This window comes from Corapipo altera, unplaced genomic scaffold, assembly GCF_003945725.1.
Source record: "Corapipo altera isolate COAL_440 unplaced genomic scaffold, ASM394572v1 178, whole genome shotgun sequence".
In the NCBI taxonomy this organism is placed as follows: domain Eukaryota; kingdom Metazoa; phylum Chordata; class Aves; order Passeriformes; family Pipridae; genus Corapipo; species Corapipo altera.
In genome coordinates, this window is record NW_020884983.1 from 32,056 (window position 1) to 48,764 (window position 16,709).

At 44.3% G+C, this 16,709-nt stretch overlaps 1 protein-coding gene across 1 annotated transcript in view; it reads right to left on the reverse strand.

Moving 5' to 3' along the window:
- Positions 1 to 312: 312 nt before the first annotated feature.
- Positions 313 to 16,709, reverse strand: part of LOC113958015 (exocyst complex component 4-like) — a 52,949-nt gene continuing 36,552 nt past the window's right edge. Inside the window, exons 4-6 of the mRNA XM_027665979.1 lie at positions 11,898 to 12,082; positions 8,924 to 9,033; positions 313 to 560 (exon numbers count right to left, since the gene is read on the reverse strand). Of these exons, the coding sequence (XP_027521780.1) occupies positions 313 to 560; positions 8,924 to 9,033; positions 11,898 to 12,082 (543 nt within the window). The remainder of the gene's footprint in view (positions 561 to 8,923; positions 9,034 to 11,897; positions 12,083 to 16,709) is intronic.

The window sequence follows — 16,709 nt, forward strand, 5'->3', positions numbered from 1 at the left end:
GTTCTAATGGATCCTGAGGAGCAGCACCAGCACAGTTCTCAGCTGGCTCCCACACCCTGCCACCAACAGAAAAGGGGCTGCAAAACCATTTAAGAGACTTGGGTTTTGTGATATAATTTTTTTTTTTTGCGATATAATTTTGTGATATAATTAATTCCATACACGATTTCAAAGCTCTGCACCTGCCACACCTTCAACTGGGCTCTGCCATACTCCAAATAACTGAGCTGAATTTTTCTCTTTTCCAGTTCATATCATCAATTAGGACTTTTTTTTTTTTTTTTGGCAGCAATCCAAGTGGCTGGAATATCCTTACCTGGGCTGGTTTTCCTGGGAAATATTCTCCCCTCTCTGGTAACCGTTGTCAGCCACCTGAGTCGTGGACCTCTTCACAATCTGCTTGAGCTCCTGCTCCAAGCGATCCTGGATGGCTTTCACTGTCTCTGGGATTTTTTTCAGCTTGGCCAGCCCTTTGATGAGAATTCCCATGAAGACACTGCTGTTCTCCTCTGGATCCAGTTCCGTGTCTTCCTTGATTTCCAGCAGGCTCGAGTCTCGCACTGAAAAGAGATTTCAAAAGGCATAATCCCAGGTTTAAAACTGTTAAACCCGACACCTGAGACCATCCAGAAGCAGCATTTGAACTCCTTTGCCTTCACAGAACTTCCACCACTTGGAGCAACCAAGGAATAAACAAGAAAGCACCTGGATTTAGGGGGAGCAGTGTTTATTTCTGTTTGCTTGGGAGCTTTTTTATACATAAATACAGTAACCTGCACATCTGATTGAGTTAGAAACAGAGGATGAGACAAGTTACGTGTTAGGAAACAGAGGAATCCTGGTGCAATTAAGATATTCATAAATGAGAAGGTACAACACCCCCACAAATCCTTTCAGTGTGTTTTGAGCAGCTAAAAAGCCCTAAATTTCTACCCCAGCTGTTTTAACTGATAATATTCTTCACCATCATGTCCAGCAAGTGAGGAATAAACAAGGAAACCAGCAATACCTGGATTTTGGGGGGAGGCAGAGGATATTTCTGTTTGCTTTTAACTTATAATATTCTTCACCACCATGTCTATCAAGTGAGGAATAAACAAGGAAACCAGCAATACCTGGATTTTGGGGAGAGGCAGAGGATATTTCTGTTTGCTTGGGGGCTTTTCTACACATAAATACAGTAACCTGAACGTTTGATTGACTTGGAAATGTTCCATTATTTAAGTTATGTGTTAAGTGAGGAAACAGAGGATTCTGGTGCAATTAAGATATTCATAAATGAGAAGGTACCACATCCCTACAAATCCCTTCAATGTGTTTCAGGCAGCTAAAAAGCCCTAAATTCCTACCCCAGCTGTTTTAACTTGTTATATCCTTCACAAGAGAGGAATTTTCATTACAAACAGTATCAAGATTAAGAGACTTCTGATTTATTCAGCAAAGTTTATGCTGCCAGAGCGACTCATTGTTTGATTTTATCTCGTTCTGCTTTATCACTTCTGCCAAGGGGTTGATGAAGTTACTCAAATCTTTTAGCAGGGCTTCTAAAAAGGAAAATAACAGGAAGAATTAGGGAGGGTATCGTGGATATGGCCCTGAAGTAACAGGGACTGCACAGGGAGAAATCCTGTTGCTAAGAGACAAGGGATGGGAAAGCAAGAGACACTCTGCTTGTTTTAAGTGTGTCCATTAAGCAACATTTCTTAATTTACAGATAACACCCAGCAACAACAAAAGCGTGGCTCTGTTAAAGGCTGGGTGAAACATTTAATAAATATATTTAAACACTTATGGGAAGTTAAGTGTGTCTTCAAGGTAAACTCAGCTCAAAGCATCTTGGAAGATCCACAGCCACCAGATCCTTGGATAAAAATGAACCCCCCCCCCGACGGCTGTTCCATCTTCCTTTGGGAAGGAGCTGAGCTTTGGGAAGGGCTGGTGGGTGACAGATGACTCCCATGGTTCCAACTCCTCAACAGATTTTTTTTTTTACTCAAAAACTTCTCCAAGAAGCTGAATAAATGTCAAAAGATCCAGCAGGAGGATTGAAGGAACATGGCAGGGATGAGAAATGGCACGTCACGAGGAGCAGGAGCTGTCTGAAGCCGGGACTCTGAACGGGGGAGCAGCAGCAGCTCTGAGTTAAAGCAAGACCAAGAAACCAATGTCCCAAAGAGCCCATATGGTGCCAGTTCATAAATATAATCACAATAAACAGATAACACTCCTCTCAGTGCCAGCTCACACCGATTTCAGGCTCCAACAATGCAGAGAGTTGGTTCCTTGCAGCAGAATGATCCCAACCACGGCCCCTCTGGCTCAAAACAAACCCACTGTTCCCACACTCCTCATCCCAACCCAGAAATGCTGCCAGGGAAGAGCAAGGTGGGAATGGATCCTGGGAGGGCACCACATGGGAAAGGGAATGAGAGCAGGGTTTGGGTGAGGAGATGGAGGACGGGAGGCTGGGCAGGAGCCAGCAGGGCAGGACTGAGCCCAGAAAGCCAAGCTGGGCTGATCCCACAGCGGGGGCAGCAGGGCAGGGGGGGATTCTGCCCCTCTGCCCCCTCAGGGGAGACCCCCCTGCAGAGCTGCCTCCAGCCCTGGGAACAACAGCAGGAGGACGTGGAGCTGCTGGAGCAAATGCAGAGGAGGCCCCAGAGCTGCTCCCAGGGCTGGAGCCCCTCTGCTCTGGAGCCAGGCTGGGAGAGCTGGGAATGTTCCCCTGGAGAAGAGAAGGTTCCAGGGAGACCTGAGAAACCCTTGTAGGGCCTAAAGGGGCTCCAGGAGAGCTGGAGAGGGACTGGGGACAAGGGAGGGAGGGACAGGACACAGGGAATGGCTTCTCAGTGCCAGAGGGAAGGGTTAGATGGGCTATTGGGAAGGAATTGCTGACTGGGAGGGTGGGGAGGCCCTGGCCCAGGTTGCCCAGAGAAGCTGTGGCTACCCCTGGATCCCTGGAAGTGTCCAAGGCCAGGCTGGACGGAGTTGGAGCCACCTGGGATGGTGGAAGGTGTCCCTGCCCATGGCAGGGGGGGTTGGACTGCATGGCCTTTAAAAAGACCCTTCCAACCCAAAACTGTTCTGTGATTATGAGACATCAGGAAGATCAAATAGTGCTTCTTTTTCTCTCTCACACACACTCTCTTCAATTAAATTTGAACAAGCTACGAGACAAACAACTAGAAACACACAGAGTGCATTAATTTGTTTTTTTTAAAAAAGCAGCAAAAACCCCAAGGATAATATAGAGACACCTCAAACAGGCATAACCAATAACACCAACTGGAAGTTAACAACTGGATGCAAACATATTCTTGCTCAAAGCTCTCCTCCATCACAGACCTTTCACCCCACGAGGCCACAAAGCACTTTGAGTGCTACAGGCATCGTCTCTACCCACCCTTTTAATGCCATTTTTTATTCCCCCAAACCCACAGCACGCCAGGCACAAACATGGAAAACGAGCTCCTTGCAACGAGAGCTGTGAAAAGAGCACAGGAAGAAAGGCTTAACCTGTTGTTTTCTCTTAAAAACCCCAAATATCTTGTTTCTCTGAGTTCAGTGAGGATATTTCTCAGCTTGAGCAGCTTCTCAGAGCCCCCACCACAGCTCTGCAGCTCCTTTGTAAGCGGGTCGTGAATTATTCTTAATATCACACAATGAAAACCCAAGAGGGAGGAAATGGAGCCGTATCCAAATGGGAGGACAGCATTTAAGAGAAGTAAAAGCAGCAATCTTGCTGAGAACTCTGCCAAGCACACTCTAAGAGGAAGGCTCTTGCATTTCCAAAAGAGCAAACCCATTTCCAACACCCCCCAAATGGTCAGGATGTGGATTTGCATCTCCGACAGACGACAGCTCGATATCTGGGAGCAGCACGTGGCAGTGGAGGTTTTGTTAGATCTGGTGGTTTGATAAAACCTGTTTTCAAGTGTGTTTCCTGCCCGTTGTGCTTATTAAACAGGAATCCTGGGTGGATTTGGGGGCCTCATTCATCTGTGAGATGTGACAAGACGCCAACCCCGGGTAACCGAAGAGGCTCTTTTCTCGCGTCCTCCGTGCTTCAAACGTCCTCTGTTGCCATTTCATGTCACCAAGGGGCTGTCTGACCACAAAGCTCTGGCTCAGGAATGAGCCCCTCCTGTCCCCTTCCTCTTCCAGAAAGGCATCAAAGGACACAGGCATTTATTAAGGAGCTCACCTCGAAAATTGCATCCTCACACGGGCAGAGGTGAAGGCAGGTGCCCCTACAGATCAGCCCTCAGAAGTGAAAGCTTTGCCTGTATTTACTCTTAAACTGGGAACATGAATTACTTTTGTTATTCATTTGGATGAAGACAAAAGCAGGAGGCTGTCAGAACTTATTCCCATCTTCAAATCCCAAAAGGAAGGAGAGGGGTCAGCAGAACAGGGACCTTGGACTGTCACGGGGCCTGTTGAGGTGAGAGACCATTGGGAGCCTGTCCTGAGGGGCAAAGGGGTCCTGGAAAGCTGGACATTCACCAAGGAGGAAATCCTAAAGGATAAAAACCAGGAGCTGTGGCTGGAACTCAAGGAAAAAAGGAGTTTCTGACCTTTGGAAGAAAGGACAGGCAAGCCAGGAGGAACACAAGGATGCTGTGAGGTTGTGAAGGGAGAAAAGAAGGGCCAAAGCCCAGTCAGGATTTAATCTGGCTGTAAAGGGCAATAAAAATGTTTCTAAAAATACATCAGCAACAAAATGAGGGCCAAGGAGAATCTCCATCCTCTGTTGGATGTGGGGGAAATAGTAAGAGAAGTTCAGGGAGAGCCTGAGGTACCAAATGCCTTCTTTTGCCTCAGCCTTTAACAGCAAGACCGGTTTCCAGAGATATCCAGTGCCCTGAGCTGGAAAACAGGGATGGAGAGCAGAATAAACCCTCATAATCCAAGGGGAATTGGCTGATCTTCCTGTCCTAACAACCTCTGAAAACCTCTTGTGGAGGAGAACATGCAAATATGGCTTCTCAAAAGCCTCCTGAGACAACAACTTAAAAGAATGACTATTTTGCCTCATTCTCTGGTGGCCATTTTAAAAAAAAAAATCATCACTGAATCGTTTTTTCACCTGAAAATGCACAACTTGGTGTTTAAGCAGTCAAAAGTTGTCACTAAAAGTTGAACCATGTGCATCACTGATTCCTTCACTTCCATGGTTTCAGAGGTGGAAGGTTCCCTGAACAGATCCCTGCTTTGATGATGCCCTACAAACCTTCTCTGCCAATTGGGAATTCCTTCATTTTTCCAGTTCTGCCGCTTCCCAAGAACCCAACCTGCTGCAAGGGCTGGTCTGATTCCCCCCAAAAGTCAGTGTTGGTACCTCATTTAAGCAAAGCAGCTGAAGAAAAGGCTCTTGGGTCTTGTTTTTCACTCCAAAATTTGCTGCTGCTCATTACTGAAAGTTTCATTAGCTGGGGGATTTTATGGGTCTCCAGTAAAATTTAATGTGCTATTTTCCATGATTTATGTCCTCCTGATTATGCCCTTTCTGCCTTCAAACCTCTCAGAGAAAAGCACATGAGTTCCTGGTGCCCCAAAGCCATCATTTCACACTTGAAGGAACGTCACCTGCTCATTCCTGGTGTTCAGTCCTTGTTCCAACACATTCACGGAGCCAAGGAGCAACAAATGGACAGTTACTGCAGAAATGGGAACTTTAAAAGATTTGGGGCATTTTCTGCTCTGTGTAACTATGAAGCCCAGAGGAAAAGCCAAGTTTAAAATCCTCCTAATCTACACAAGCATGAAAATCAAGTCTCCAAATAAAAAAAATAAGTGCCCTGTGGTCAAATATCTGATGATGGGACCACACACAGGAACTAATAATGAAATTATACAGGGAGAGGAACTATGTGTTAACTCTTCTGGCTTTCATGGCTCTAAAATCTCCTTGATTTTCCCTTTCCTTCCCCAAACACACCCCCAGATTTACATTCTAGGAAAAATGCTAGAGAAAAACCACCCAGATCCTCAAGTGAGAAAAAAAAATATCTTTTAAGTATTTATTGAGCATGTTTGAAGTGGAAGCAACGGAGACAACGTGGCACAATGGCATTTTTGGAGTCACCTTTAAAACTGGATATTTAAAGCTCTGGCTCCTGCAGGGATCTTCCAGGAGCAAGTTCCCAGGTCTCCACAAGTTTTCACCTCCACAAAAATAGCTGTATTTTGAAGAAAGAGAGGCAGGAGCAGTAACTAGACCTGACCTTAGAACCACCACACTGCCTGGATTTAGAAGTTCCATTTCTCTCCTATCACTGAGGAAAAAAAAGGTCACTGAAGCAAATTGTCAATTCAGCCTCAAATTTACATATACATATGCAACAATATTAATTTTCACCATCACAGCTCATCTTCTGTGGGATTCCTAAGCAGAATTCTCCCAAATTTCTCAGGAAAGGGCAACTCTCGGGCTTGCTGTGAACCAGGTGAGCACGTTTTATAGTTCCAGGAAGAGCCTGGCAAAGCAGGAACCTCCACAAATACTCTCCAGAGTACAGAAGGTTCGAGAGAAATATCATTTAAAAGTGGATTTATTTCTCTGAACTGGCATGAAGGGAAAATGTTACTGGTGAAGTGCCATATCTGCAATCCTCAGGTGAGCGTTACTGAAGGCTCTGTTTATTTTACATGCAGCAGGAACAGCTTTAATTCCCTTATAAAGATTCTCCAGCACAAGGCAACACCTCCTTTGGGAAGGGAAGACAGGAAGGACTCCAAATTTTGGCATCTTTGCTGAGACAAGTCGAGTGAGTCAGTGCTTTATAATGTCACCCATTAATATGCAAGGCCACTTTGTTTCATCAATAAAAAAGCCAAAAAGAACCTAAGTGACTAAAGGTAGGAACAGCTTTTGTTATGCATACACATAAGTTTTAAATTCTCTGCTAGTTGTGCAGTCCTGGAAAAGGCTACTTTTAAATAAAATTACAGGGAAAAAAATCTCCATAAGTACATTGTGCACTTGAAGCAAAACCATATGCATACTTTGTGCTGATCAAATGTTTTCTATTATGATCTGCAGCTTTCCCAGTCTGAGGGACACTTGCCCAGCACTTCACTGAGTGACACAGAGCAGAGTGAGGAGCCAAGGAAGAGATTTTCTGGTGTGCTGGGTGTGAAGAGCAAGAAGAGATCTGCAAAAAACCAAGAATTTCAGGCAGATTTTTCAACTGGCCCAAACCAATTATTGGAGCTGAGGATGAAGCCACCAGAGCCTTTGTTTGCAGGTATTCAGCTGGTTTATGTTCACAAGCAGCCACTGCTGTTTGTACCCAAGAACCTTCACTTAAATCACCATCACAGAATGGTTTGGGTTGGAAGGGACCTTCAAGACCATCTTGTTCCATCCCCAACACCTTCCACTATCCCAGGTTGCTCAAAGCCCTGTCCAACCTGGCTTTGGACACTTCCAGGGATGGGGCAGCCAAATCTCCACAGATGTGACAGGGATTGACAGGGAACTGTGAGTCTTTAAAGGTGACAAGTGCCAACAGAATTCTTCTCAGAGCATATTTAAGGTTTGTGTTACATTGGCAATCAAAAAAAAAAAACAAATCAGGAAGACACCAAAGGTATTTCCAGTCTTCAGGAAGTGCATGTCCTGTTCTATTCCCCATCCATGAGATTCCCATCAGCTCCAGAACTTCAGACTTTTTGGTTTTCCTACTGTACAGAGGACTGATATTTTAGGTGAAAAACAATGGCAGGCACTGCAGAACTCCCTCACTGAAAAGGAAGTGTTTTAACCTTTACAGGAGTTGGAACCAGATGATCTTTAAGGCCCCTTCCAACCAAACCCATTCTGTTCACAGTGGTCAGACTGGGATTCAGATTTTTGTGGTTTGTTTCCTCAGTTCCCCAAAACCATGTGATTTTTAGCAAGAAACTGAACTGAATTTCTCACTGAACACAGAGCAGAACAGGAATTCTTAAGTTTTTCCCTCAGAATTTTCACACAGTTCCCCTCTTCTAGGTTTTTTAATGCGCTTTCCAGCCCTGAAAGGTTCCCTTGGCAGATCACAAGTGACTCCTCACAAACCTCCACTCCATGGAAAAACAGCCCCAGGGCTCTGAGAGCAGCCCTGCAGGAGGAGAGCTAAACAACAAAACCCCTACAAGAGCAAAAGATAAGAATAATCAAAGAGAAGGATCTAGGAGGGGAGTGTGACAAACCCAGAAGCAAAAGGACAAAAGAATTAATAAGGATGAGAAGGGAACACTCTCTGCATTTGAGGAATACTGAACCAGTCAGGTTTTGAAAGGAAGGATGGAAGAGACTTAGGTCAACTCTGTATTATTCATCAAGGACAACCCCACTTATTAATCTTCTGAAACAATACAAGGATTAATTCCCCACCTCTGCAGCCCTTGCAAAGCCTCCCACGAAAGCACCAATAAAACAATGTTTTTGCTCAGTGTTTGTTGTAGCAGCACAAAGATCATCACTGGATTATTGCTGTGTACAGACACACCTTGAGCCAAAGCTCCCACAAGGGAAAGATTTGACCTTTTTGGCTCCAACACTGCAAAAAAAACTTCAGTAACACCCACACAAACCTCCAGGAAGTAATGGAGGGGAGACCCACACACAAACTGAGCCAAACTCATGATCAAAGTGAGAACAGGTACAGAAAATTAAGTGTATTTAACTGAAGCTGATGGGGACAGCAGGGGGGAAAGATGATTTTCCAAAATTAAAAAGCAAATGTGGCCAGTTCTGCCCCAGGACAAGCCACTCCCTCATGGCACTGCACAAATCCCTTCCCAAGTTTTAGTCTCAGGGCCTGTCCTCAGCAGCCAGAGGTGGAGAGGGGATGATGTTCCTCCTGCTACTCCTGTAAAATCAGCTGAAGAGCTACAAATTCGTTCTGTGAGGGATGTGTATGACTTAAATACTCACTGCTGGAGCTTCCAGGAGTGCTGAACTGGGAGGTTTCCAGGAACTTCCGAGGTGTGGATAAATTAGTGACATCCATCAGAGGCACAGGAGAGGCATCTTTCACCAGGGAGCTGCAGGAGGGGAAACAATTAAAGCAAATAGTTTGCTGTTATTTACAATCTTTGCTCACAACAATAACCCATTTATTCCTTAAATTTTAGATGCTCCTGTTCCCCATGGCTTCTATCAACTTCTAATCCTTCAAACTCCTCTGTTTCCACCAGAAATCTCCAAACTTTTTCCTCTCCTTCCTGTTCTGTGCACACCCAGGTGCATCCCATCCCAAATGGACTTTCTTACTCAGGAGTTAAAGACTTTCTGCTTGGTCCTTTTCCTCATAAATTCACATTGTATTAGTAGCCAGAAATGTGTCACACTGCACAGTCACAGCTGGACGTGGCAGGAGGACACAAGAAATCCTTTTTAGGAGGAAAAAAAATGCAGAGGGCTCCTATAATGGAGTTCAGGATGTTTGCTCAGAGGTCAAAATGCTTATGGAGACCTGCAAAAATAAGGGAATCCTGCTTAAGAACCACCTGTATTCCTTATACACCTACAAAACCATGCTTCCAGGGATTAGCTGAGCATTCCAAAGTTGGATAAAACCCACTTAAAACCAATACAAGAAATAATTATAAACATTTTTGCACCCTGGTCAACCAGCCAGCCCAGGGCAGCACATTAAACCAAAGTAACAAACTGCCCTTGCTGGGAGAGTTCAAGTCATCAAATATCCAGGATGTGCAACAGGGAAGGTGAAAAAAAAGACAAACCAGAATAACGGAAAGGTCCCTGCAGCAGCCACACCAAACTGCAGTTAATTAGCAGTGCCCCAGACTGGGTACACCAAAGCTTTGTGTCTGTTTTTAATTAACAAGATGAGTAAGGAAGGGGCTGCTGACTTGCCAGCAATGCTCCTTCCAAGGAAATTTCAATTTTAATCAGTCCTTTATTTCATAAATTCATTTCATGCAACTTCCTGTCTCACCTGTTCTTTTTGGAGAGGCAGATTTTTAGTCCTTCTCCTCATAAAATGTTAATTTATCTTTTCTCTGCATCTTTATCATATGTTGGTTCCCCTTTTGCTCCCTGCCCCTGCTTATTCCAAACACTGTGTTTCTCTTTTCTAGGCACTGCCTTCCTTCCTTCCTTCCCTTCGACAACTCTTGCCCTCAAACACAGAATCAGCAAAATTAGGAATAAACAGCCAGGTGCCCTCTACTTCAGGTGAATTCCCAGAGGTACCAACCAGGTAAAGAAGTTTCAACATCTTTAAAACACCCTGGAAACACAACAAAGCCAAGAGAATTCAGCTCTGGCTTCAATATTGTGGCCTCCATCTATTAACCTTTAGAAATCTGTTTAGAAACTTTATGGTTACATCTTTTAAAATGTAGATGTTTGCTAGAAAATGAGCAATTTTCCCCCATCTTCTTCCCTTTGCCTGACCTGAGCCTCACCATCATGACATTTGTAGGAAAGGTGGAAGTACCAGTGAAGGAAAAGAGTGGGAACTGGGCTCAACAGAACTCTGTGGGAAGCAGCAAAAACCCAAGAGAACCAGCAAGCAAAGTGGAGGAACGAGAGAAGGACTGAAGGTCCATCGACATATTTGAGTTTTCCTGCTCTCCACAGCCATAAAAATGAGGAATCTGCATGGCAAAAATGAAAGGTTGGGGTGTAAGCTGATGGTACTCTCCCAAGTTCCTACTTAGGACAGGGGGAATGTTGGCCTCTTCCCTCCCAGACCTGCTGTCCCCCAAACCCACCTGACAAGCAGCCTGTTTGTACCCCAGAACCTTCATTTAAATCCTCATCACAGACTGGTTTGGATTGGAAGGGACCTTAAAGCTCATTTCATTCCAACCCCTGCCATGGGCAGGGACACTTTCCACTATCCCAGGCTGATCCAAGCCCCATCTAGCCTGGCTTTGGACACTTCCAAGGATGGGGCAGCCAATCTCCACAGATGTACCAAGTGTCAACAGAGTTCTTTTCAGAGCATATTTAAGGTTTGTGTTACACTGGAAATTAAAACAAAATCAACCAGGAAGACAGGAAGCTGAACATGAGCCAGAGTGTGCCCAGGTGGCCAAGAAGGCCAATGGATCCTGGTCTGGCTCAGGAACAGTGTGGCCAACAGGTCCAAGGAAGTGATTCTGCCCCTGGACTCAGCGCTGGGGAGGCCACCCCTGGAGTGCTGTGTCCAGCTCTGGGCCCTGAGCTCAGGAAGGCCCTGGAGGGGCTGGAGCAGGGGCAGAGAAGAGCAGCGAGGCTGGGGAAGGGACTGGAGCACAAGTGCTGTGAGGAGAGGCTGAGGGAGCTGGGGGGGCTCAGCCTGGAGAGGAGGAGGCTCAGGGGAGACCTCCTCACTCTCTGCAACTCCCTGACAGGAGGGGGGAGCCGGGGGGGGGGTTGGTCTCTTTTCCCAGGCAGAGATCAGCAAGACAAGAGGGCTCGGTCTAAAGCTGTGCCAGGGGAGGGTTAGGTTGGACATTAGGAAGAAATTCTTTCCAGAGAGGGTAATCAGATATTGGAATGGGCTGCCCAGGGAAGTGGTGGATTCTCCATCCCTGGAGGTTTTTAAGAAGAGACTGGATGTGGCATCAGTGCCATGGGTTGGGAACCACAGCAGCAGCGGATCAAGGGTTGGACTTGATGATCTCAGAGGTCCCTTCCAACCCAGCTGATTCTATGATTCTATGACACCAAAGGTACTGAAAGGACAGGACTTCCATTCATCAGGAGGAGCATCTCCCGCTTTATTCCCCATCCATGACGTGTGGGACGGGAGATTCCCATCAGCTCCAGAACTTCAGAGTTGGGTTTTTTTACTACACAGAGGTGAAAACCAATGGCAGGTAGTGCCCAAGTGCCTCACTTTCCCCAGGGCAGGAGGACTGTTGCCCTGTCCCCCCCCCGAGCCCGGACGCACCCGATCCTGCCCCTGTCCTTGCCGCGCTGGCCCACGCGGTTGGTGGATTTGATGTAGAGGTGCCGGTGCAGCTCGTCGATCAGCACCAGGTGCAGGTTCATCTTCTTGCTGTGCAGCTCCAGCCTCAGGTCACTCAGCCCTTCCACCTGCAGGAGGGGACCTTCCAAGGAATCCACGGCCGACACCTGCCGGGAAACCACGGGACAGCTTTGAAATCTTAAATCTCCTTTAAATATTGTTCATCCCTCAGCGCTTCGCTCTTTGGGCAGTGGGGTGTCTGAATATCAGGATGATTTTATCCCTAAAACCTTTGTAAAGCAGAAAACCTTGAAGTAATAGTTCTTTCTTTCTATTCCTAAACGAAGTTCAACATATGGAAGGGTCCAATTCCCAAAAAAATTCACATCTAAGGTGCAGTCTTCAAATATTTGGAGCACACGTGTAAAATAAGTTAGTGAGAACACAGTTCATTAATTAACTGGTATAATTATTATAATAAATTATAAAATTATACCAATATAATTATTAAAATAAGTTATAAAAATTATACTCATATAATTATTATAATAAATTATAAAAATTATATTAATATACTACAATATAACATAGTTTACAATTATATTGTTCATATATATAGTGTGAAATAATACTATAATAGAAATATAATAAATTTTATATTTTTATAAATATATGTTTACATACTTTAGAAATTCTTTGTATATTTATTATTATATTATATTATTATATTATTATATATTATAATATGTTGTACATAATATTATATTATATTATTATATTATAGTTATATATAATTATATTATATGATATATGATATATTATTATATATAATTATATTATATACTATTAATATTATTTATTATTTACATATTATTCCATTTTTATATATTTTATATATTTATATATAAATACATATTTATATATTTACAACTCTTATGCATTTATAGAAATATATATTTATAAAAATACTATATAAATATATATTTCAATAAATACACATAAATGTATATATTTATAACTTTATATACTTATACATAATATATGTAAATATTATATGATAAAATGATATTATGATTAAAATACTATATTATTCTATAATAAAATATTATAATAGATATCAAGGCACAATTTATCCCAAAACAGGAGGATTATCAAGTAGAAAACTGCCAAAACAAGATACTGGCACTGATGTTGGATTGCTGTTACTCTTTTTATTACACTATTACATTGTTCTCTAAACAGAACAAGGAACCTAAATTTCACTGATATACTAAAAACAAACGTGGACAAAACCCAAATATTCCCCCAGGAATGATAAATCACTGCCTAAAAGCAACAACTTCCCATCCCTCCTGGTTTTCTATTTCACTTCCACAGCTACTAATAAATAAATAAAAGCGAAGCGTCCCTCTTGCAGCTTCCAAAAACCTCAGTGGTGATGTTGTAAGAAACCAGGAACAGTATGTTGGGCATGCAGAGGTTGAAAATAAAGTTTAAAACCCCCTTCCCTACTAAGGGAAGATGCTGGTGGTGAAACAAGAGCTTTGCTTGCACTGGAGGATTTCGCTTCATAACAAACCTGTCAGTTAAACATTAAAAATTAAAAGGCAGGAGATAACAGTGAGCAGAGCCCAGCCAGGGGCTGGTCCCTCAGTACCAGTAAATATTATCTCTACTCCAAGAACATCCATCACCAGTGAATTCCATTGCTTGCCTGCAGGTCAGGAATAACCCTGGGATAGCCTTGGGACAGCCGGGCTGTTTAAATTAGGAGCAGTTGCTAAGAGGAAGCTGCACTTTTTCCTCGCTCCCGAAAAATTTTTGTCAGGAAATCCCTCCCTGTGAATTCCCTTCTCTGCATGGATGAGGAAAGAGTGCAGCCCGCAGGGTGGAGCTCAGTCTGGAGCAGGAATTAGTGTCCCAGTGTTAATTAATTCATCAGGCTCCTCCCCAACGCCATCAACCAGCACTTACTGGACACACTGGACACAAAGCACCGTCCACCCTCTTCCTTCCCAGTATCCATCTGGGAACAGCCATGGAAGCTGAGCCAGGACACATCAGGAACCCACCCAGGCCACAGATGAAGCAAAAGCCCTGATTTCCCTCTCCCAAAAGGAGAGGACACCCAAATGCCAGAGCACACCCTGATGGAGCAGCTCAGCGGACACAGCTCGGAAACCTCCGGCAGAAGTAGAAGCTCCAGTTTTCCTCTTCTTCCTTTGGCAGCAGGGAGGGATGTGCCCAAAATTTCCCAATTCCAAAGGCATTGTAACCCCCCCCCATGCAGTCACTACACTGCCCCAGCTTGGAAGGGACCCCTGGAAGTTTCTCATTCTGCTTCCAAGTAGGTCTAACTTCCCCATCGGCTCAGGGGTGGAACATCTGGAGACTCCCGGTGCCTCCTGATCTCCTGGGGTTTCATCCCTCCCATCCAGAAGGATTTTCTCCCTGTGTCCAGCCAGGACCTGGTGATGGTCACCTCTGGTTTGGGCACTTCTGGAGGAGTTTGGCTCCAAATCAGTGAGGGAACTGAATCCTGTTTTCCCCGTTTGTCCATACACACAGAGAACTGAGGGTACAATCAACACCCCCTTGCCTTTGGCTCCTCATCCTCACTGTGTGGTGGATAATGAGGCTTAAAGATGCTCTAAAACATGCAGTGGTATCACATTTTAAAGATTCTCTAAACATGCAGTGGTATCACATTTTAAAGCTGCTCTAAACATGCAACGGTACCACATTTAATTAGCTTTTCCTCTCATTCTTCCCCCTCCCCTCCCCCCCCGAGCTCAAACCACCCTTCCCACGTAATTCCCTGGTTTTTAACACTCCCATTACCCACTGGGGGCTGTTCCTGCCAACAAAAGGCCTAATAAATGGAATTGGACAGGGAGGGGAAGAGTTATCCCCCCTCAGTTAGCCCCCAATAATGGAAAAGCAGCCTCTCCCAGAGAACCTGAAAATTAGATGTACAGAAGAACCACAAGTCGTTCAAGGGTCCAGAAAAAGCACCTGAGGGTCCTTTAAGCCTCTTTCTTCCACACACATGGCCCAGTTAAATGGAAAAAAAGTGATTTTTATCTATTTTCTGAAGTTGGAGTACCTGGACACAAAGATAATTAGAGGTAAGGGGGCTGCCCACATTATTTTGGCAGGGGTTGGGGTGCAGAGAGGAGCTACAGCAAGAGAAAACAGCCTGGAAAGTGAATCAAAACAAGTATCTTGGTTTTTTTTTTTCTTTAAAAAGCTGATTAAAATAAGGAAATACCACCCAAAGACATTACAGGTAATCCCCACCACCTTCTTTAATTCTTTAATTCAGAAATCTGGCTCTCCTATTGAAAGCTGCTCATAAAAACACAACAACTGTAATTCAGGCAAATAATAATTCAAATACTGGCCTGGATTACCACAGCATTTGGCTTAGATAATATAACAGTCATTTCTGATGTCCAAATCTACTTCTCTTATATCTATTTATTATTACCTCCAATAGGCAGAGACCTTTTGGAGGAATAAGGAGCAACGAAATGAGCCTGAAAAAAGAGCTCTGGCTTTGTATAAGCTAAAAATTGCCAGTTTATAGCAAATAACTGTGGCAGCAGCACCATTAGGCAGCTTGTTTAAAGGTCACAGGCAGTTTAGAGCAGGGCTTAATTGCCTTAAAAACAAAATGTAGCTAAACATTTGCTTAGCATAACATCCAATTTGGAAGGGTTTAATTTAGCCTTTTACAACAAACCACAGTCTAAGCGCTAACAAGGTATTTGTCAAGATTCTTGCTTTCAAAAAGTCAAAAAAGTTTTTCAATCTGTTTGCAGTTAAATCTATTTATTCTCCTGAAAGGTTTTCTCTAAACCTCCCCAGGTCTGGAAGCGAGCACAGATAAAATGAAAATCTTCAACTAGATGGTTTCTCAGGGCGAAAAAAACCTGGAATAATCGTAAAATTGTGAAATCACAGAATGGTTTCGGGTGGAAGGGACCTTAAAGATCATCCAGTTCCAGTTCCAACACCTTCCACTATCCCAAGTTGCTCCAACCTGACACTTCCAGGGAGGGAGCAGCCACAGCTTCTCTGGGCAACCTGTGCCAGGGCCTCCCCACCCTCAGAGGGAGGAATTTCTTCCCAAAGAATGGGTCATTCAGACTAAAAACCCAAATCCTTTCTGCCTGGGAAAAGCAGTTTATTCTGAGTTCAGACAACAGATATGAAAACGTGAACAAACAACAGAGAAAGGTTTAAAGAAAACAACAGGGGGGGTCACAACTGCAAGGAAAAAAGTCACATTGAACATAAACACAATATGACAAAAGGGAAAAAGCTGAAGCCCGGGAATAAAAGAGTAAATAAACAGCAGCAACCCAGAAGGTCCCGGCTGCCTCACTGGTAAATAAAGACACTGCTGACATTTAAAAGGAGAATTGATCTCCTGCTTTTTCAAGGGACTCGTTTTCACGAGGTACAGGAAAGGAAAACAACGATACAATGACTTAAATAAGTGTAGCCAGATCTAAACAAGCAGTTCACTGAACTCCTTTTGCACCTGAGGTGTGTGAGAGAAGGACCTGCCTGAAAACTCCGCCTGAGGAACAGGAGGGTCCTCCCGCTCCAGCTGCTGGGACTTTGCACCGGCCAAAAGGGCAGAACACCCTCCACTTGGGCCACAAGAACCTCCTGCAGCTGCAGGCTGGGCCAGAGGGGCTGGAGAGCAGCCAGGCAGGAAGGGAGCTGGGAGTTGGGCTGGGCAGGGAGCTGAAGAGGAGCCCCAGTGTGGCCAGGGGGGCAAGA